General features: G+C 39.7%; 1 protein-coding gene across 2 annotated transcripts; it reads left to right on the top strand.

Moving 5' to 3' along the window:
* Positions 1–359: 359 nt before the first annotated feature.
* Positions 360–21,347, top strand: LOC117754973 (RNA-binding motif, single-stranded-interacting protein 1). Of its 2 annotated transcripts, none has more exons than XM_034574344.1 (13): positions 360–682; positions 8,309–8,487; positions 10,364–10,422; positions 11,881–11,972; positions 14,884–15,041; positions 16,000–16,079; positions 16,637–16,749; positions 17,092–17,141; positions 17,254–17,341; positions 17,606–17,656; positions 18,973–19,083; positions 19,209–19,289; positions 19,397–21,347. In XM_034574344.1, the coding sequence occupies exons 1-13, from the start codon at positions 632–634 to the stop codon at positions 19,466–19,468; spliced, it is 1,185 nt and encodes a 394-aa protein (XP_034430235.1). In that variant the 5' UTR covers positions 360–631; the 3' UTR covers positions 19,469–21,347. The 2 variants fall into 2 exon arrangements, with proteins under 2 accessions (XP_034430235.1, XP_034430234.1); XM_034574343.1 differs by having other exon boundaries at positions 14,875–15,041.
* Positions 21,348–23,905: the final 2,558 nt, after the last annotated feature.

Below are 23,905 nucleotides of genomic sequence, written 5' to 3'. Positions count from 1 at the left end.
CGTTATTATTTTTAATTGTGGGAGTATAACTCAAAATATAAAGTGAAAATGGTCAAAACATCGCAGGAGCAGCAGCCGCACGGTGGAATGCGTGGTATGCAACCTTTGATACACAAACAACAACAGAGGTGAAAACGCCACTTTATATCGTCTTCTTGGGAGAATACGGACAACAAGAGTAGACAAAAAAACACCAGGTTGTATTTGAGTAAACTTGACAAATTCTTTTAAATGTCAATTTAGCCAGACATGAACGAACTGTGGTGTGTTTTGGGGGAGTAGTATTAAAGGAACACCCCTACTCCAAGGAGAGCGAATGGTTCCTCCCGCCGTAGCAGTGCCCATCCTGCTCGGCCCAGACTGCAGATCAATGAATCCAGTCAGGGCAGCGGGGCTGGGCGGCTCCAACTTGGGACGATTTACGGAGCTTTCTCTCGCCGGATAGTCGACGACCACACGGACATGTACACGGCTAATATGCGCAGAAACCTCACCTCGGGCCCTTTAGCGGAGTAAGGAGGACATCGGCGTCAACCACTTTCACACTTGTACGAGAAGTTTGACGTATTTCGCGACACGTCTGTGGCTCCCACCAGAGAAACCGAACACCCTCCCTTTTACCGAACCCAGGATGATTTTTGCCAATACTGGAAACCCGCTGAGGACTCCGTACCGCAAACAGGTAAACAAACACAGTTACCGCACATAACGTTTTCGGTCGAGGTGTCAGAATTTGCCATTGGCCATTAGCTAACCAGTCCAAAATAAACTTAACGCGCAACGTAGAAAGAGACAACAACTTGTTTACTTTTCATTTTTTACTGAGGTCGTGTGAAGTGGACGTGTTGTGTTCACGTGTCCGATGTGAGATCCAGACATAATGACAATACCCGCTGCTCTGACAGTGTTGGACGAGATCCAGGCCGATCTCTTGAGTTGATGCTCTGCTAATGTCATGGCTCCACTGTTCAAACAGAAGGCCAGCCCTCTCCTAAAGTGACCCTCATCTATTATGTAGTATCTCTAATGATATACAGTGTACACTCAACCAGTTCCCATTGAATATGTCCCCTGCATGGTTTGGATCAGTGAACCTTTTACTTGATTTGTGTTTTATCACTTTAGGGTGTAATAGTCCATCTGTTACCCAAACGATGTGAAGTGTGCTTCAATATCATACATGTGCAATATTGTTATACTGTTTATATTTGGTTTGCATTGTACATATTTCTATCTTTTATAGATTCTTGTGTTTATATTGTGTTTTTATACTTATTATCATATATTTTTATACATATTATGTGTATTTCACTATTTCCTTTTTGCTGCTGTAACATGGTAAATGTCCTCATAGTGGGACTAATACAGAACTATCTTATCTTATTTTATAGATTCCAAGAAATGTGATCGAACACAATCTTCTGCTTGCAGTATTCGGTTTCAGAAATAAGAGTCTAATTGCCTACATATGCTTTGTCCACTTTGTCCCAGTTCCAATTACATATAGATTTAAGAAATACATTTAAAAAAAACTCCCTTTAGCCAAAAGATTTGAATAAGCATATTTATTCTGTCGTGCTGATGCAGTTATCCTGTGGCTAGAGCTCCATGGGCGAGGCTTGTTACTGGAAGCCCTGTGTATTTCCAGCTCGGATATGACGGGGCTCTGCTGGTCTGGAACTGGCTGATAAGATGCTGTCCTCTCCCCCCCATCACAGTGTCAAAGTCCTGCTGCATCTGAGTAGAATCAAGCATATGAATGAAAACAAAATTTACTTTCAGTCCCACAGAGAAAGGGGAAGTTGAAGTCATCCGAATCCAGAGCTTGGGGCTCTGTTGCATGCATTTTTCTTTAAAGAGTGGTTTGTCTTGTGTGTTTGTACATATGTTATAAACTATAAACCAACAGTTATGTAATGCATTTACAGCTCACAAATGCAGTGCAGAGTGATGACAGGGGCTGCTAACAGTTTAACGTTAAATACAATTAAAACTTAGAGCTTTTGTATATCTCTCAACCCATTGATTTCCCAGCTTAGATTTTTGTTTATTTTTCTCATCTCTTGTCCTGGAGTTCAACTTAATGCGGTTGTTAGTCTTGGCACTAATTAATCCCCCCCCCCCCCCTTCTTTTAAATCTGAAATTCATGCTTGGAAATCTAACCATCCCAAACAAGGTCAAATTAGCATGGCTTTATTGAGATGCTGATAAAACGCTTGCATTATTTGATGTGATCATTTGATGAAAATCATGTATCGTGGAGGGATGTCACGATACCAAGCATTTAGTAGTCCATACGATACCATGAAATTTCCACCTTTCTCGATACCCAATTCAATACCACGGTAATAAACAAAAACAAAACAATAAATATCATTTACTTCAACACACACTCCTTTATAAAGAATACTTTAACATACTTCAAGTAATAAATAAAAAGAAAAGACTATTAACATTATGAAAAAGAACAGTGGCATGTAGGAAAATCATTTCAGATTTCAGTTATCAGGTGTAGCTCAATGACTGTAAGAAAACAGCAGACATCTCTTGACATCCCTATGAGGGACATATTTTTCATGTTAAAGAAGGAAACTCCAATCTAGAATCGTGATACCCTATCTGCCTTTTTTTGGTTCGTGAGATTCATTTGAAATCAAAGTATTTCATATTTGGTGCCAAAATGCAGCCATGGTCCTGTTGTCTGTAAATAAGTGCTAGTCATGCAAGCAACTGTGATCTATTTCAAACGTATGCAGTAGAGGGATGAGTTTTTTCTTTTCTTTTACATCTTCCATTAATTTTAAAAGATTTTGTGACCACTCGTCTTTCACCTTTTGTAGCAAAGTAGCAACAGTACCAACATTGTCACAGTTGTCTTTATGGTTGTTAAATGTAATCTCCTCTGAATAATGTAATCTTGTGATTAGAGTTAAGGGAATAAGGAATTTCCCCCAAAAAGTCCACCCCTCTGCTTCCTCGGCTCTCTGCTTGCTATTTGCTTTGCATGCTCTCTTTACATGTTCTAATTTCCCAAACATTCTTCCAAAAAGAGCTGTCACCAGTTAACTGCATTCACTATAGAGTATTGGGTGTTGGTCACAAAGATGACTCACAAGAATAAAAATGTAACGCCCCTTATAAAAAACAATATACGACGTTCTTCAGTGTTTTTACAGGGATGACAAATCCTTTGAGTGCTGTCACTGCCTTCTTCCACGTTTTCCAAAAATATGCTACATGCTGTGTCTGCACACATCCGTCTGTGAGATTGATGCTAACTTAAGTTGAAGCACGACAGTATTTTCCATGTGTTTTTAAAAGTTTGGCATTCAAACACAGTTTAAAGGGTAATGAAAATATGAAAAGGCAATACTAACTCTCCGGTTCAGTGTGTAAGCAGTAACCATTTCATCCAAGACATCATAACAACTATATCTTCAAACTTAAAAAGAAGATTGAAGTCCTGCTTGAAATTCACTTTGGAGCAGCTACTATACTAGGCGCCGATACACCAAATGCTAACAGACGGACCCTGTTTTTTTATGAAAGGGATTACATCAAATATGGAGCATCCAGTTACAGACTTGGTTGATTCGCCCCCCCTGGATGTGTCGTAATGCAAATGGATTAGTTACGGAGGCTCCCAAACCAGCCTTCCCTAATTACACTTCTCACTGTCAAAGCACTGGCGCCAGACAGAAAACATCAACTCCAGCCAGGACTTGGACTGACGTTGTCCGGCAAATCCAGCAAGAAATCAAATATAAGTGCATGTACGCCCACTCCTGGACTCTCATTGCAAAACAGACACAAACCGCTGGCTCTGAACGAAATGTGCTAATACTAACTAACTAATATATTTAACTCAGTGGAGCTAATCATACCACTAGCATTTAGGATAACCAAAAATCCAGAAATCAACCCAAACCTCCACTAGACCGAGGGCTACATGAAACTATGCTAACTCTACACCTAATAAGGCAGGCACTACTCTGACTGGGGACTCTATACCCAAGCATGTTAGAAACGCAAATATAGAACATGTAACTGCCTGGCACATCTGTCTGGGAGCTAATGGAGCTACTGGTCAACCTTTTAATATATATTTTTTCTGAGATCCTGAAAAAATACTCGCCACTACTAATGGAGCAACTGAGCAACCTCTCAGGTGTCATTCTAACTTTGGAGAAAATAATCAAATCTTTTACCAACCTCCTTGGTCTGAATACATGACTGACATCAGCATTCCTCACCAATAGGATAAAGTTTATTGACACTTTCTATATCTTTTGGAACTGTGAAGACAAATGTAAACCTGATGGGATTCATCTAAACATCCTTGAAACCAGAATACTCTACTCTGCCAATCTATAACACACTCTTGGCTAGCGTTACCCAAACAAGAATGTGTGAATAAGAGCGAAGCCTGTATCTCTCTCCCCTCACCTGACCCTCTGCTCTACGCCACCTAAGGCATTCAAATGATGTCTCTCTCTTATTCAAGGACTCAAAAACTCCCCCATTCCCCCTTCAATATACTCACTTGTCTTCTACCCTGTCACGTAATCCCTAAAGGTGCCCTGCTAAAGCTCATCAAATGAATGAACTATTAAACAGCAATAACTACAGACTGAGGTGTCGTCCCATGATGAAATATACCTAATGCCACTTCCTTAAACATACCGGTTATATAAAGTGGCATAGTCAAACACAGATCATCTGGTAACTGTCACAGTAATCTTAACATTGTCAATGTTCAGTCACAACCAGTGGTCTTGTCATAGATTTCCTGAAGCTGAAATTTACTCTTATACTGTAAATGTCAAATGCTCACACGTCCTTTTTAGTTAATTTTGTGAAATTGTGTTACCAGTGTAGCAACACTGATTGAGCTAAACTAAATTATTTGTAACAGGAGGATGGATTGCTGACATTTTCTCCACACAGTTTGTGTGTAATTAGATTGACCTGGGTGAATTCATGATTTGAATATCCTGCTTTTGAGCTCAAAGCAGAATTAACAGTACATTATGTCCATCACCAAGATGTTCATCACTCTTTTTTTCTGGAATTCTCAGAAATGATCTCACTTGAGGAGAAAAGGAGACGTTCAACCATCCAGCCACACCCCCACAGCTCATAGCCTCAAAATGTGAAGAACTAGAATCGTCTGTCGCTAGCAAAATTACCAATTTTAATTAGAGCCATAATTGCTGTTGGTGTAAACACACACAACCTCAGCAAACCTTGATGTAACCATGGGAAAATGTACCTGTATTATGTTAACTGAGCTGTGCAGATTGTCAATGAGTGTAGCTCTTCCACACCTTGTATTGACCCAGCATTTTTAAGTGGGTGTTCAGTAGGGTTTCAAGTCATATCCTGAAGGTTATAAATATCTCTTCGGACTGACATCTTCCCAGATACCTTTCCTTTGAAACCCAACCTAGATGGTAATGCACTGAGCAGCTACAGGCGATATTCATCCAGTCATCTGTTAATAGGCTACTTGAAAATGAAATTCCAGTGCAAATGAAGTACCTAATTAAAGAAAATTATATTTCCAGGCTGTAGAACATATACAGCCTTGAAATTACTTTTATGAATCTGTGATTTCAGACTAAACTCTGATGAAAATGAGGTTTCAATTCCTGTCTTCTTAGACACAAGCACATTGTTTGATACAGGTGAACATGAATCAATCCTCTTGAAATGTGGGTTGGTCAGCCTTAAAACAAAATTCATCAAAAATCAAAACTCCCTAGATTAACTCTGAGGTCATGAATCTTGGAGCACTATCTCACACATGGCACAAAGTGGCCACAAGCCTCATGCAATGCTCATGTCCGACATACACAGTTGTCACCTTCCTATCCAGTGCCCACATTGTTTTAAAAGAAAATGCATGGGTGCAATGGTCTCAAAATGACTTGTGGTGTAGGATATTGCTGGCATATGGGTATCTTGAGGCACTGGAAAGGAATTGCGGTTTTGACCCCAAAAAATGGTGTGAAGTCAGAGGGTTAGTATGGTCTACTTGTAAGCTTTCACTTCTCTGCCGAGAAGCATTGTTTTTTCTTACTTGGCAAATTTGCCCTTGTAATGGCAATCTGCCAAAGTGCCAAGAGTGCCTAGCTTTTACAGGGACTGCAAGATGGCACTCTTTGATTCATTGCATTTGACGCCCAAATCACATCCTTTTTTAGTCTGCCAAGGTTTTCTTTGTCACTGTTAAACTTGCAAGTATATTGGAAACGCCCTAAATGCATTTTTGCCATTCCCTTTAGTCCATTCACTCAGATTGATGCTTGACGTAATATTCACAATTGATTTGATGGTTATATACAATAGGCTTTACATCACAAACTCACTTGTTAAGTATTTGCCTTCAACAACACTGCAATTAGCTGCTGTTGGTTTATTGGGATGTAGCCATCATAAGTTACACCACAAAGATATGGAACACAACAGTAGCAGATAAGAGAGCTAGAAACGTATCACTTCACTTTAGCCTGAATTTGGCTTCATTCTATATATGAAAGGTACAATACAAATAAAATGTATGATTATTTTTATCATTTATTTGTATTATTATTGTTGTTGTGGTTGTTGCCAAAATGAGTTGGAAAACAGCAGGTCAAACTTGTTTTTTCACTGGGATGGCATGTGAGGCAGTCAACCGGCCAGGAACAAGAGAAGATCCTTTAGGCTGAAGTCCAAACTTGGGTTGCTCTATCCTGTCACCACCTCATGCCTGGGATTCCATCATCTTCATCTCAGCTTGTTATTCCTCAGAGGGACAGAGGGGGGAGGGGGGTTTGTGTCAGATAGTAGAGAAGAACACAAATCCCTGAAGGGGAAAGCTCTCCCACACCAGGACATCTGTGTCTTGTAAACATGAATCACAAAGTTGGGCAATAAAAGAGGGATCTTTGCTTGTTTTTCCCAATTGCCCGTAGCCACTATTTTCTGCAATACTTTTACTTAGAAAATGATCTTAAAACTGAATAGCATATGGAGAATTCTTGTTGTCTGACTGTTTGTTTATATAATCTTAAAAATGGCAATTTCTTAACTTTTTTTTTCCGTGACAAATTGTGGGGAAATGTGATTCTTTGTGTCACTTAAACCGATCTGATAGTCAAAGCTATCTGTAAAAGGGGCATTAGGGTTAAGAGGTCTGGAACTAGACCAGAGATAATTGTTTATGTTGACCCACAAATACCTTGTTCAAAACCCCACAGCAGTGTGACATCTGTGTGACACCATGTCAGAGCTACTGGTCCCAGTGGGCCCTGATTGTGTTGACAGAGAAGGTGCGATGCAGGTTAGCCTGCAGATATGGATCACTGCTCTGTAAAATGGCAATCCTTGCACTGAACAGAAACCCACAATGATGGTGATACTTATAATGGTGTGCCCAGGGATTTTAATCTTTTTTGCCCTATTATGTGACTGTGACTTGTTGAGGGCATGGCACACAGTGAGTCTTGTCTTGGACATCATTTTCATGAGGAGATGTCATGCAAGAGGGAAATCTTCTTATTCTGATACAACGAACCCAATACAAGTTTTAATAATAATATTTTCTAATCAAAAACAACACCACATAACAATATGTGAAATCCATATCATTAAAAACACTGTGTTCACTTCCTGCCCCGTACCAAACAGCAGTGAGAGTGAGTAGTGAGTAGTGGCTAGCCAGTGAACATATTGCAGAGCCAAACAGAGCTATAGGAAGAGTGAGGACTAGATTTGTATCTATCAAGTGGCCAGCAGCACGACTCCAAATGTAAACTGTTGCCCTGATATGCTGGACCAACTTTGTCACGTCAATATTTAAGGTGATAAGATATCAATAGTGCATGCAGATTTAACCCCCCCTCCCCGACTATCTGGTGTCCGTTGACCTCAAGCAGTCAAACTAGCTGCAGTGATGCATTGAGAGATAACGTACACTACAGAGTGAACCAGCACAGCGTGTCATCAGAGTCACAATTCTGATCACACCCAGCTACAACCATCTGTGATGGTGGTGTGGTTAGAGATGAAACAAACTTGAAACAGCAGCCACAGTGTTTCACTGTCCTGAGGTTAATTTACATTCTCCATGACGTGCTTAAATGTTAAACTAATGTTCCTTTTGAAGTGTCACATCTTATAATGTTTGAATAATAATCTGAAGAGCACATTTTGTGAAAAAATGTACATGTAATCTAAATATTATCTAACAATGATACACAATATTATTTAATCACCACCCAGGATTAACCTCATTTTTTCCCTGTGTTTTGCTCATCCCAGCCACTGGTTGCCCCATCGTCACACCCCATGGCTCCACCCAGCCCGAGCACCAACAGCAGCACCAACAACAGTAGCAGCAGTAGCACTGCAGGCTGGGACCAGCTCAGCAAGACAAACCTCTACATCCGAGGCCTGTCCCCTTCAACCACAGATCATGACCTGGTCAAGCTCTGTCAGCCGTGAGTACCGCACTTCCCCTCGTCATTATCTGCTATTGATCAGACATACATTTTTTGGCCTACTTAGTTTTCGGGTTTAGTTTTAATTTGCAGTCAGTAATGTATTGATTTATATTTGGTGAAATACAAATAAGGTGTGAAAAAGTTAAAGGTAAGATGTACATGTTATAAAATGTTGATAGTATTGTCTATGTAGTAAATTATTGTTATTGTAAACTTTCTTTCTTTCTAATAATCAGAATTTTAGAATGAGTTTTTTAATTTAAAAAAATGAGTAGTTTACATTTGAGATTTTAACAAAAGTAACAGTGTTGTAGGCTTTGTTTACATTAAAAATGACCTGAAAGAGTGCACAAGGACAGAGTGCAGCTGATGAGCTTGTTCACAGCATGTGGAGCACAGCAGCAGAGATTTCATTTATTATTTGTAAATAGAAAGCGAAATGTAGTGTCAGTGGTGGTCCACAGCTCTCTTTGTGCACTGAATGCTTTATTATTTCCAAGCAGAGAGAAAGAGAGAGAGATAGAGAGAGAGAGAGAGAGACCACCCTGGTGGTTTGTTTGCTTTATTTTCCGAGGCCCCATCTACAAACAGGACCTTCTTTTTTCTTCTGTCGCAGGGTCACACTGAATGATCCTGAATCGTGGTTGTAACTATATGTACTGTTCATGTACTACAGTCTGATGGCACTGTAAGAGCGAGCACACGGTGGCCACACATGATATGAGATTAGAGTTCAGATGATGGGAAGCTCTTCACCCAGTTTAGCATTTGCTGTAATCCCAGGCTAAAACTCCCTGCTGGTTGATTGCAGGGCACATTGTGGCTTTTGACACTGTCACTGTATATTGTATGCATACATTTAAAATTGCAATGTGTAGATAGATTGTGTCTCAACATTATTGAGCAAAGAAAATAATGAGAATAGAAAGTACTGTGCAAACTGAAAACTCCACACATGCAGTGATCAACAGGCAGTGAAACAAAAATAATTATATTTCAAATGAAATAATAACTTTATGAAAAATCTAAAGACAACCACTTGTGTGACCTTTTTAAACATTGTGGATGTACTTACAATTTCACCTATATCAAAATATGATTATTATTTAATGTAATACATTTTAAAGTGTGTACAAAAATTAATAAATGAATAAGCTACTAACACTCAGAAGAAGTCACATATAAAAGAGAGATCATTTGTTTATTTTTAGCCATCCGCCTCAATGCTGTCAGTTTTTTTGAACAGCTCCTGCATCAAAGCTTCTTCTAGCTCTTCTTACTCTAAGAACAGACATTGTAGTAACACTGTATTCTCAGATGTTGCTATTAACACTTTGCTGTGGTCTGCTTGCATAACAACAATACTGCTCTGCTCAAACCATGGCAACAGCATGAACCAGACATGACTATTAAATGTCTTAATCTCTTTGTTTTGTGAGGCAATCATTTGCATTTACACACAGGGATTTTTAAGTTTGAAAATGTATTTTATGTGAAAACAAAGTACCATTTAAAAAAAACTGCAAAGTGTACACAGACCATTGTCCCGAAATATAAAATATGTTAAAATACTGCATATACATGACTCCCCATATACAAAGATAAGATATTGATAATTCAATTTATCCAAAATACCTTTGTGACTGTTTATATAGTTTGATTTACCGATTCAGTTTGGCTGTAAAAGGGGACTGTTAAGCTTTGCACTCACATGGTGGGGATTTTCAGCACCACATGGAAACCACTTCCTGTTTCTCATATTTTCACGGTGATGTCATAGATTGTTGCTCAACCGTCTCTGTGTGTTTTATAACTGGCTGTGTCTGGTATATAATCCTGTTAACGATGCCTCGCCTTTCTGCTCCTCCCCTAGGTATGGTAAAATTGTATCAACAAAGGCTATCCTGGACAAGACCACAAACAAATGTAAAGGTGTGTGGTTTTTTTTTTGTTCATCTTCACAACGACACCCTCTTTTATTTATCTTCTAATTAAGTCTGAATAAAGCCCTGCTGGATATTCAGCCCCTTGCTGCGAGAGGGAAAATCTCTTCTACACTTTCACAAAATATGACCAATGTGTACATCCTGCCTGAAATCTTAAGTCATTCAACAGCTATGTAGTTTTGTCAGACGATCTGGTCACGTGAGGAAACAAGGCAGGCAGGCTTCTCAAAGCTTCCTCCCAGCTTGTGTTATTTTAAGCCTCAGCCCTTGTCTGTGCTGTGGGTGGATCCTGGGGAGGATGCCGCCTCCTCCTCCTTTCTCTACTGAATGACAGTGCTGGTTTTGTTCCAGTCCTTGTAGACAGTCCACCTGGCCAAAGAGAGATTTACCGATTCTCTCATCTAGAGCTGATGGGATTAAGAGAAGACTTTGTCACTCTCCACTGGATTATGCAGATGCAAGTTAATCAAAGGTTCTCCGTGAAATGGGACACCATTAGATGCCATGTAAAGCTCCAGCTGAATTTTAAATAGAACCCAGAAATGGCTGTGACAATAACCCCATGTGACCTTACGTCTCACAAAAATCTTTTTTTGACTAAAGTCTAATTTTATACTTTTTCAAGAACTAAGCGTATACATTAATCTTTTAGTACCAGTGTGACCCATTTCTAAAGCTGAACGAGCTCCGACATATTCACCATCACTCAGGTTAAATATAGCAGCTGCAGGGCCGGCACTACGGTTTCACCCTGTTTGTACCTCCCAGGACAAAGAGCTGACCTGAGCCATGAATGTCACACTGGTATCTGCATCCTCAGCACTTTCTACCTCTACTCCCACACACACAAACACACACACCCACACACAAGCACATATACATATAAAATTAGACAGATGTAAAGCAGATGTGTATGAATATGTGCCTGTGGATTTGATGCCGCTGCCTGACATGCCCATCCCAAGAAATGTAACCACACATTGCTGTGACACAGACCACAACTGTGATTGGTCCACTTGGTTCAGACTCTCTGTGGCCAGACAAGCACACAAAACAGTCCAACTGTCATACACATCATCTCTTCTGACGTCTTCTCTCTTTCCTGTGTGGCAGTAATTTCAGTAAAAGTAACTCTAGATCAACATTTATGAGTTCCAACTCCAACATGAGCTGCTGTTTCAGTCCACAAAGAAGACACAGTCACACCAGCACACAAGTATAAATACTCAACACCATAGAGAACTTGCATGGACTATGTGTTGATCTTACACAAAAGCATTAACCAGAATTTACTGGTCAGTAACAATGTTAACGTAAAGCTTCCATATAGTAACACATGAGATACGCACAGACCATCACCATCCACAGCAGACAACAACACAGTGGCTCTTCCATTATGCTCGCCAAAGATCTATTGTCCTAACTGTGCTGCCCGTCTCCACAGGATATGGCTTTGTGGACTTTGACAACCCCACTGCAGCCCAGAAAGCTGTGGCTGCCCTGAAGACGACTGGTGTCCAAGCTCAGATGGCAAAGGTGAGGATTTATTACTGTCTAATCCTGATATCACATCAATACAAGTCACTCATTCACACTGTTTCTCCTCCATCTGGATGCCATGGCAGCTCAGACCTAATCCTTGTGGTTTTAAATAGACTGGAGTCCTTGACTGGTAGGTGTAGGACCCCCAACTCAGTGACTCTGAGATCAGTGACTTAAATCATGACAGACTGCAGGATGAAACTCTGTCCTTTTTTATATGAATTTAATCAAAGACTGTACAAATAGTGGGTGCAGACATTTAATGCTGACTGAGTAGGTGTTCTGCTGGATGTACTACAGTCACGTATTCACGAACACAACATTAGGTTATTGTGTCAATCCAGACTGGTTTGTGTTCATTAGATTGGATTTTGAATTTGACAATGTGGATTGAAAAGATTTTCATAAAATGGGCCTTTATCTCAGTGTCTTGTTGAGACATGAGTACAGTAATTTCTGCATATGTAACAAGAGATGTTAAATGAATCTCCTTCTGCCTAAGGCCACAAACGTATCACTCACCCTTTATACATTTTTAATCAAGAGTTCATGGGAAAGAAAGTTCATCAGTTCATGCTCTTTCACCCAGTTTATCATTTAGCTAAATCCCTGGTTAAAATATCCTCCTGGCTGACTGCAGGGTCCATCATAGTTTATATCACTGTCACTGTAGATCATAGAGGCTCTTGTTTAACATGATATGTAGAGACAGAATGTCTTTTCACATGATTGAGTACAGAAACTCTGAAGAATAGAGCTCCAATAGGTAATTGTAGGTGGTAGGGATTTTTAGCGCCACATGGAGACCATTTCCTGTTTCTCATATTTTTACAATGATGTCATGTCCCCTCCCTCTCTGTGTTTTTGCATCAGGGAGACATTGCTATATAAACACAATTTAGTAGCTCAGAGTCCCACCTCCTGCATCTGAGCTGCCAGACTCTTTCTCATTGGTTTTATTCTATTTCTTTTCCAACTGCAATAAAGTCAGTTTGACTCCCTTTGCACTAAAGCAGGGTTATGACCAAAATTGTTCAAATTTATTTTGTAATAAGCTGCTGTGCTCATACATGGTATGTTTACTTCCAAGTGTTGCAGGCTTTTACACCACTGATGGTTCCCCGAGGTATTATGTCAGCCAACAGCTCCCAGCCCGGCTGACAGAAAGATTTCAGATGTGATAGGCGCCTTTAGTCAGACTATAGCATTTAGAGATTTGTGTTGCTGACAGTGGGATGACATACCAGGGGAATTATCCGGCACGTGATTGTGTTTCTACACTTAAGTCAGTCGAGGAGCTCAGAGTAGTCACGCAGAAGTCTTATAGATCTATAAAGTATCTCTGAAAGAGGATTTTTGCTTAAACCTCTCAAATATGAATATTCATTCTCTAAATGTGTTTAAAATGTTCGGACAAAAGTCAAGAAATACAGATTAACACATCTTTCTTTATTCTTAATTTGGAGTTACTGTAGATTACCAGATTAATTCTACTGAGTGTAATGTGGACAGACAGTTATCGTATTTTAAACACTAGTTGGCTCTATTTTTTTAGTTTATCAGATGAGGGACCATAAAGTAAGGCCACATAATTTTTGACATTATACTTGTCCCTGACACAAGTAAAGGAAGTAAATAATTGTGTGTTGTTATGGTAACAGGAACCAGTCAGGGAAATGAGTTCCCATATAGCTCTGAGAGTGAGCTCTTTGCCTCATTTCTCTGTCTGGGGGTCTGTGGGGCTTCTTGATATGCCTCCGTGCACCCATTTTACTTTTTTAATTAAAAGAGAGCAGCGTTGAGGGCCATGCCTCAGTTTAATCTTTGTATTGTAGAAGGTAAATGCCATTATAAAGTGGGAGCCTTTCACTCCAGCTTTATTCTCACAATGGCAGAAGCTTGTTTGGGCTTAATGGACTCCTTGACAAAAGTCCCTTTTCCTGTTTTATTATCTGCCCTGGCATCCTTCAACTGACTTTCCCCCATTATTAGTTGGAAGTCAGGAAGTGGCCTTATAGGAATTTGACTTCTTTTTAGCTTAAATCATTTTAGTTTCAATGAGTTATATACTTGTTTTTATGTTTGTCCCTGTCTGTGAATACATCCAAGTGATTTGCCTAACTTTTATATAACAGAAGATATTAATTTAGGCACAGTATATGTCCTGGAATTCATCAAGCTGTGTGGTTGAGCATTATAGAGAACAGCATTCCTATATCGTTTCTTATTTCTTCTGACCTTTCTGTCAGTGCATTGCTTCAAATAAACTATTCCGTCCCTGTAGCTGACTCTGAACACAACACAACATAGATGAATAGTAATGGTGAGAGGCTGCCCCCCCAGGGACTAGTAGCCACATCCTTTGTTTCTGCTGATGCTATTAAAACACGGCAAGAAATCAGCTGATGTGAGTCTTAAGCCACTGTGGGCTGCATGCAAATCACTAATTATCACTGCTCATGTTGACCCTTTATTACCTAAAATCCCCCAACACACAGACGGGAGGCAGCAGACACGTGCTTACTCCATTACTAAGATCTACAGTATATTAAAAGTCTATTCGCTGTTAAGCTATTTCCAGGGATAAATGATAAGTGATTGCAAAGAAACTCCCTCTTCCCTCTTCCCTTGTCTCTTCCTCCTTCATTTTTACATTTGTACATCACTGAAGATTGTACGGAACCGCTTATGAGAAGTTCTATGCTAATGTATTAAACAGCAAATGATTCCTTCTGATGGCAATTGTGTAATATCTAGATCCGCATAAGATAAAAGAAATATCAACTGTCGGGACTTGAGGGGCTCCATAAATTTGAATCTGATTCTCAAACGTATATATCTGTGTGTTTACCCCAGTGTATTAATACGTTAACTCTGGCTTCCTTCTCATTTACGGACTATACAGCAACAAGAACAAGACCCCACCAACTTGTATATCTCCAACCTGCCTTTGTCTATGGACGAGCAGGAGCTAGAGAACATGTTGAAGCACTTCGGCCAGGTCATATCCACACGCGTCCTGAGAGACTCCAGTGGAGCCAGCAGAGGAGTGGGCTTTGCCAGGTCAGCTACTTGTGTCATTTCTTTGTCAAATGGAACAAAAGATGTTTCTACTGATGCCACTTATACTGTGGGAATGTAATATCAGTAAATTTAATTAGAATCAAATATAACAAAAAATTTGATACACCAACTGAGATGACTGACATCCTCGTCCGGCCTCTAAACAGCATTTTGTCCATTAGGAAGTTTATTGGATGGCTTCATGGTCAAAATAGACCACTTTACAGCAGTGAACAGGAAGAGACCACTGTACGACAAGTGGAATGGAAAACATGCAAGAGACAGAGGAAATTAGACAAGTAGCAACGTAACAACCTTTGCAATGTTAAGCCACATTATATATACGGGAAATTTCTTTTGAGAGACAATAGTGCTAACAGGATTAAGATCAAGCCTAATATTCTACACCTATTGTCATTATATTTAAAGTGTTACATTTAACACCTTTTAGGTAGTTAGAAAATACAAAGTGCTTTGCTGATTCAAAGTACAACATGTTTCATTTCTAAAATTAGTAACAAAAAAAAAATACATGACCACGTTATCAATAACAAGGCAGAAGAACAGCTCAGGTATGCACAAACGGAATCTCCTATGAAACAGTTTCACAATGACTGGATGATTTAATTATAGTGATAATGCAGGCTTCCACCGTCAGCACTTGCATAACCGGATGTTTGACAGAAACAAAAATATCATAATGCATCTCAGGAATGTGTATGTGCGTGTGTGTGCGTGGGTGTGTGTGCGTGGGTGTGTGTGTGTGTGTGTTCACTAATGGATCTCTGTTAAGACTACAAGTTGCTTCCATAACATATGTATACTTAATGCTCACAGATAGAAATCTGATTATTTTGAACCACCTTTTCTACCCAACCGAAAAGGAAACAGATGTATGAAAGCTGCTCACCCTCATTACTGCCGATGTGGTTAATGCTGTTTGTCTTTTTAACTTCAGGATGGAGTCAACTGAAAAATGCGATGCAGTCATTTCTCACTTCAATGGAAAGTTTATTAAGACACCTGCAGGTTTTCCAGGTAAGAAATACTCCTGAATTATATTTGCATACCTAGAAATGTAATGTCAAATTGTGTAGTTTAATTGTCATATTGTGAAAAGAATATGTTTGAAGGCAAGTAGCAGGATTTGTATTTTAATGATTAGAATGGGTTAGAGGTGGAGCTGTATAGACAGGATGTAATGGTCAGCCAACTGATTCATGCTTCCAACAGGAGTCAGAGAGTCTGCTGGTTCAGAGCTCATATACACTCAGCTTTAAGTGGCAGAGCCCAGACAAAGAAAACGAGAGAGAGAGAGAGAGCGGCTCTGTGTGGCCTCCACTCCCTCTATAAGCTTTTTAATTGGATTATTAGACTGAAATAGTCTCTGCTGGCCTTGCTCCTTTAGGAAGCAGAGGGGATTACAGCTCCACAGCTGCCAAATTAGATGTCTGTGTTCCCAGGCCGCCTAGTGAATGTACACTCCCAGGCTGCAGGGAGCGAATGACTGCATAGCGAGTGACGACAGAATGATCTGTGTGATAGTCTAAGACAAACATTTTATTTTATTCTCTCGCCCTTTTCTCTCTCCTCAGTGCCCTCTGAACCCTTGCTGTGCAAGTTTGCTGATGGAGGGCAGAAAAAAAGAAGTCAGAATAAATTTGCACAGAGTTGTCGGGGCTGGGCAAGAGACAGTGACTCAAGACTGGTGAGTGGTGGATTGAGAGATCTGAGTGGCTGATGGGAAGAAACCCATGTGCATATATGAATAATGAAGGATAAACCTCAGGTGTTGATGACAAACAACAGCTACAACTGTCACACAGCAACACATATTACAACCTACATGTACCGTGTCGTGTCTGTGAAGCATCTGAGGTGGTTACACTCTGCTGTGAATTCTACTGTGCAGTTAATGGTTCCCTCCCTCAGGTTTGAGTGTTATAGATACACACTAAACTGTCGAAACTGTAGCACAATGCTATTGTGTTTGTTTTGAGTTACATTCATCGGTTTAGTTGCTAAACCTGTGCTGTTTTTCTCCCCCAAGGCTGGAATGACACTCACTTACGATCCCAGTGCAGCTGCTATGCAGAATGGGTACGTTACAACAACAGATTAGATTACATAGACAATATATTTTCACTGTACCTATTTTACCAAAAATGTACTGTCCTATTTTAATGAAATGCACTTTATTCCGTGTCAACAGATTTTTCCCACAAGCATACAGTATTTCAAACAGGATGATTGCTCAGACGTCCATGTCTCCTTACATGTCTCCGGTTTCAACATACCAGGTTTGCTGCTCTTCAATGATGTAGATGTAGCTGTAATAAAAAGCTTTATATCCAGTACTTAAAATAACATTTAATATAGAAATCTAACATGTAGTAACCCAACATTTATGTTTATACACAAATGTGTAATCAGGATTCAGAAACTGGTCCTTTAAGGGTTTTGGAGGTGAAATGTGACAAAGGACCCTGTTGCCTTTCATACTAGATGTTGTGCCAATCAAACCAACCAGAGTTCTTACAGAGTGTGTTTGTGTGACGTTCCAGGTGCAGAATCCATCCTGGATGCCTCATCAACAGTACATCATGCAGCACCCAGTAAGAGCAAAATCTCTTCATCCTCTCATATTCACTGAAACCTTTCACTTTCCATTTACTCTTCAGTGGGACAGTTGCTCACTGACTGACTGCTTCTTTTTGGGAGAGTTTATCGTAGCCAACTTTGCGAATTTGTCACAAGCTTTCCAGATTATTATTTTTTTTACCTCTTTTGCAAAGAGGCCCTAAACCTTTTTAGACAAACCTTATCTTCTTTCAGTACAGGAGTCACCAGTATTGTCCTGTGCGCACGGGATCAGTCACACCTCTCTACACGTCTCATTCAATTGACCTCACAGCGGCTGACATAGACATGAATAAGCTCCTAGCATCCTCTCTGATTGGTCATTTTACGAGTAAATACAGCTGAGATCACAGCACAGCTTTTGTCTCAGGGTAAAGGCTTTTAGAAGCTTGGAAAGGGCTTAGAAGTGACCACTGATAAACATGTAGTGCTTTAAGGTGCATGTTTCAGTCACTATTTCCCATTGTCTGACAACAAAAACAGTAAAATGTGTAAATGAGAACATCTTTATTGAGGATTTGGCTTCATTACAATACTGTCAATGTGAGCTAGTAGGAGCATTGATCATAAATGCTTTGACAGTATACAATGATTTACTCTAGACTTTTTCTGTTAACAGATACAATATGGAAGAGTAGTAGTTGCACATAAGGTGACACTGATTCTTGAGGATTTACTGTGTTCAAGTGTTAGTACAGGAATGTAAAAACGGCCGCTCTAGTGAGGCCATATAAAGATGTGTAGACGATGACAGATGCCGGTTATTTCATAACAGATGGGTGTGAAATTAAGTGCTTTGAAAATGAGTCAATATAGATGAGGGAAAAAAATGTTGGAGGCGTCAGGTCCGCCAAGTTGCTCATAGACGACTTGTTCAACTTGTAAAACTCATGCTTCGACCTTCTGCTGCCGGCACAAGGTCTGACCTCATTCAGTTTCGCTTTCCCTGAAATCCAAATGGCAAATGGCCTGCATTTACTCAACGCTTTTTCAGTCTTATCGACTACTCTAAGTCACAGACACCCATACACACACCTTTCTAGAACACACCATTCACACACTGTTGACACAGCCATCAGGGTCAATTTAAAGTTCAGTATGTTGCCCAAGGGCACTTTGGAATGTAGACTGGAGGAGCCGGGGATCAAACCATACAACATGCTGGTAATTGGTCGACCCTCTCTACCTCCTGAGCCAAAGCCATTATTACTCGTGTGTTATTTCACAAGCAGAAAGACACTACTCCACCAGCTGCATCCGTGCCCCTCACCTGCATTTTCTTTTCCTCAAGGGTACAGTGCTATCGCCCTCTATGGACCCATCTATGTCACTGCAGCCTACTTCCATGATGGCCCCCCTTGCGCAGCAGATGAGTCACCTCTCTCTGGGTAACGCAGGAACGGTGAGACCTTGAACCAGACATGACTTCACACATTACACCCATTTGAGAATATGATATTTAAATGTGTTTCATTAAGCTGTGAAACGTACAGATCATGACTCTTGCTCTTTTTCTTCATTGTGCAGTTTATGGCTGCCAACACAGCTATGCAAGGAGCATACATCCCACAGTATGCACACATGCAGACAGCAAATGTTCCTCTGGAGGTACGTTTTTAACATCAATGCTGCCTTAATATCGCATAAAGCATTATCTTCATCTAAAACAACAGCTCATTGGCCAAGAATCAGCGTTATCTCACTCTGTCTTCCAGGAAAATGGGGGACAGTCACAATTGGACTCTTCCAGAAACCACTCCCCATATCCATACCAACAAATCAAGTAGTGCTGAGGTAACATTCTGACAGCAGCTGAAGCAATCACGTCTACAAATGCAATGGGGGCGCCGAGGATCTTTTCACTGTTTTGCACAGGTTCTGCAAACGTTTAAGTGAGACTATTTTTTGGGGATCGTTTTCAGAATTAAACAAATGATTCAAATTATATTTAAAATAAAAAAAAAAAAATCAGTTTTGAAAATGTTTTATTTTGATACTACAATGTTTATTGTTTACCAAGGATCGCTGCAGGAGACAAGAAAAGACTAGTTGTTTCAAGTGCATGATAGTTCATATGTCATTTGTTAATATTTCCAGATATTTTTTTTCCAGACAATTTCTTTTTAAGCCAGACATTTTGAAAATGATGTTTTTGTGCTTGCTGTGTGAGTGTTGCTATGGTGAAGTATTAATTGTTGTTGTTTTTTTGTAAAGTGATTTCTCTTTAGAACTTTGGAATTGATCTTGCTGTCTGATTAAAATTTGCCTTAATAGTTTTGATACAGTAGTTGTACAGACCACCACAGAGAGGGATGATACGCAAAAAGCTGTTACATTTGAACCGGCCACAGACGACGTAAAGAAATAAAATAAACTCCCAGAACTGATAGAAAAGTTATTGTAGAGAAGGAAATATCTTGAATGAAATGACTCCACATCGGATGCTTTTATTGGATGTAATATTTATTCAGTAAGAATTCTCTACATGTGTCTGGATGTTGGATGAGGACATTCTTCTGAACGATCACCATTTTGAACCTTGCCTTTTAGAATACTTGGTATTGCAGAGAAGCTGAAATGGATCTTGGTGGGGTTGGGGGGAGGGATGAGACGGGACTATTGTGTTTTGTTTTGTCGGTCTTTGCTTTTGTCTTTTTTGGATTGATATTAATTGTGATTTTTTTTTTCTTCTTTTTATGAGGTGTGTCTTTTTCACTTTTATTTGAAAAAAAAAACTAACAGTAAAACACAGATGATTGTGCAAAAAGAAAAAAAACTCATCGGAGCCTTGTAACAGAACAGAGTCGTGGGGTAACGGAGATTAGTACGTGTATTTTATTGCACCTCGCTCTTTGATAGGAAACAAAAACTTGGCACTTTTCAATTGTAGTTTACTTCACCAAAGATTGTGAGCTATAGTACACTGAGGAAATAGCATCATTTGTCTCTTAAACCAGGACAGAAGTGACTCTGCAAAAGGAGATTGCAGTGCGGACAGTGTGCCTTTTTTTGTACATTTACATTCAGTTTTCACAGGTATCAGTAGAGTACCGACACACACTCGAGCATGAAGGAAGGCCTGGATCCAACAAGTGCCACAGATGAATTTCACGCAGACAGAAAATGCAACGTTATTGTTAAAAAAATCCGTTTAAAAGATGAATCAATGAAAGGGCAGTGCTGTAAAAGCTGATGATAGCACTAAAACAACAAGTCTGATTATTTTCAATCATTAACGTTGGCTTTTTGATCAAGGCGTCCTCCAATAAGCCTGTGATTCGACCTGGTGGTCAGTCTGACCAATTATCTACCTCAGAGTTTTCTTTCTCCTCTGTAATAGGTCGGGTTAGCAGGTCCAGCCCGCCCTTCCAGACCAAACGCCACGCTCAGGAGCTGGCCACATACAGCTGTTTCCTTTCAGGTTGTTTTTGAGTACTTTTCTTTTTTTTGTGATTTGCATCAGACCTATTTTCTTAATGATGTTATTAATGTAGTCATTGGCGGGTGGGGCAGCGACATTTTCCCCCTGATGCTCACACATTCAGCTTTATAGTTCCAAAAGAGCTGCTGCTTTTTTTTTTATAACAATAGATTTCAGACGCTGATCTAAGATCTCTTGAGGCCGTCGATGACAGCGAAGCTTTGTGGCGTTCACTGGATCTGTGCTCCTTTAAACAAACACGTCTGTTGCTTTGTCTTTGGGTCCAGACAAACACGCAGCAGCATTTCCTCTGTAGCTAACGGGCGTGCGACACACGGAGGGGTCGCGATACTTGAGATGTAATGCCTCAGACTGAGAAGTTATACTGTTATGTGAGGTTTATGCTGCTAATGGTGTCTGAACCAAGTGCCATAAGTACAAGGATCAAGAGTTGCAGAGGTGCGTCAGAGAAAAAAGCTCATAATAGGTAACCATCATGTTGAACAGTCATTAAGTTATACAAGGAAAAAAAGTTCTAATTTATGAAATTTTTTTTGTACAGACAGCTTGAGAAAAGAAAGATTTTCATAGTGCTAGATGAAAGTTTTATCTTTTTTTTACTCGTGCCACACAGATGCCAGTGGTAACTTGTATGTACAGTTTAAGGAAACTTTCCTCTGTATTTTTGTTTTGTAGTGTTTGTTAAATCCAAAGACCTGTTTTTTTAGTAGCTTGTTGCCTAAGGTTTATTCTGTTCATTTCTTTGACATTTTTGAATAAAGATTTTAAAGATTTTCACCTTTTAATCTGTTGTGAGTCTAGTGTTTGTTTTCAGGACGAGCTGCTGTCCTGATCATGAACCCTGAGTAAACCTGTTCTTTTTAATAGCCTTGTATTGTTTAAGGATAAAACTATGGACTTACATCTTTTATATGGCTCGTCAGTAAAATATCAACTGTAAATTATAATATGTTATTGTCATGGCAGATGACTAAAATCAAAGCATCGTCTCTCACTTTATTTTTTAATTTATGTGTAGTAAAGAAAATTGGTTTTATCATAACATAAAAAATAAGTATGTATTAATTAATAGCCTTTAATGATATATCTTGAAACAAACGACATGCCCACTGCCAAACAAATATATTCCATAAGAAAAATAAGTGGTTTATTTTTATTTGTCATTGTCACTGAGCTGCTGCTTTTATTTTCGTCTCTTGCTATTTAAAACATAAGGTGGAATAAAGATTCTCTAAACTGGAGTTCAGGAAGGCAGAAATCTGGGAAGAGAAGGAACAACATCTGCTTAATACTCTAATTAAAGCAGCAGCTGACAAAGGTCCCTTCACTGTCAGTTTTCTCCAAGATACCAGACTCCATTAACATGACAGTGACCATCCCTTACACACACACATACTGCACAGTCCTTCAGGAGTCCGCTCTGCATGTGAATTAATGAGACGCCATTATCTCTTACAGCTGCAAACCAATGTGTGGAGGTATGATGTGCAGTTCTTCTAAAATGTGGTGTCTCTTTACTGCACAGTTTGCTTGCATCAAACCCATATGCTATTTTTAATAACAACCAGTTTCAGTCCTTGATTAAACAAATATATTAATATCATCACAGATAATAACTGCACTTAAACTCAGCTTTGTCTCAATGTTCCTGAGCATGCAGCTCGGTGCAGGTACCAGTATTTAAGAATCTCTGTGCTATCAGAGGACCTGCTTGAGGACTCTAAGGACACTGTCACATGGTATTGTTGACAACATGCATGGCCTGGACAGTAATGGGTATCAGGAGGTAGCAGTGGGTGGACAGGGGGGCGTCTGCGAGCAGGCCTTGCCATGGCAGATGGGTCCCCAACGGTATCCTGCAGGGTGTTGGTGCCACCCTACGGGAAGCCACCAGCTCCAGACGAGGAGAAAAACTCACACTCCAGCTGTCTGTGTTTGTGCCACCTGCGCCTATGCAGGCAGTGGACATGAAACCCCCTCATCCCCGTGTCCATTAACCATTCTGCCCCTGAGGCCCGCTGCTTCTGCCCTCCTCCACCAGCTCAGGTATTAAAGGAGAAAGAAGAAGTGCTTTATCTTATACACTGGTAAACTGGTAGGTAAAAATATTGATTGTGATTGCAGAGCACATTTCAACAACAAGGCAATTAAAAAAAAATCACCTTTAGAAACAGTTATGTAAAGAATAAAGAAGAACAACAAGAAGAAGAAGAAGAAGAAGAAGAAGAAGAAGAAGAAGGAGAATAATTAAATTGATCTAGAAATGTAATGCTTCCATAAACTGATTGCATTTAGAATGTATATAAACCAGATACATCTCTTCAGCGATTTACATACAGTAGAGACTCATTTCCTTTTTGGTATATTTACATATAACAAAGATGGTTATCAGATTGACTTTTCAAAATAAAGGTAGACGATTTACATTATAATAAAATTAAACCACAGAACCAGTTAAATACAGTGGCTACGGCAGCTCACAGAAGTCACTTGCGTGATGTGTAACAATGCACATCCTCTAAGGAACAATGTGCACACAGCACCATCCAGAGGGCCCTGTGTGAAAACCTTTTTTCACACAGGGCCACAAGTTTAATTCATCAGCAGGATACGTTTTAAATCAGGATGTAAGAGGTAGATGGAAGACAAGAGATCAGAAGAGGGAAGAATTGACATCTAAACCCAAATACATTAAAGATGGCTTGAGCGACTGCACTTTTTCATCCTAGATAAATAACTCTTTTTCTTTTTCCATTCGGGCGAATTTTCAATTTTGTTTAAA

This window comes from Hippoglossus hippoglossus, chromosome 21 (genome assembly GCF_009819705.1).
Source record: "Hippoglossus hippoglossus isolate fHipHip1 chromosome 21, fHipHip1.pri, whole genome shotgun sequence".
NCBI classification, from domain to species: domain Eukaryota; kingdom Metazoa; phylum Chordata; class Actinopteri; order Pleuronectiformes; family Pleuronectidae; genus Hippoglossus; species Hippoglossus hippoglossus.
This window is presented reverse-complemented; position numbering and strand designations above follow the sequence as displayed.

Bases quoted from the DNA above. Each gene is read 5' to 3' on its own strand.
- LOC117754973 (XM_034574343.1), top strand. From the start codon at position 632: ATGATTTTTGCCAATACTGGAAACCCGCTGAGGACTCCGTACCGCAAA. The intron at 683-8,308 runs GTAAACAAACAC...TGCTCATCCCAG, and splicing joins GGACTCCGTACCGCAAACAG to CCACTGGTTGCCCCATCGTC. The intron at 17,142-17,253 runs GTACGTTACAAC...CCGTGTCAACAG, and splicing joins GCAGCTGCTATGCAGAATGG to ATTTTTCCCACAAGCATACA.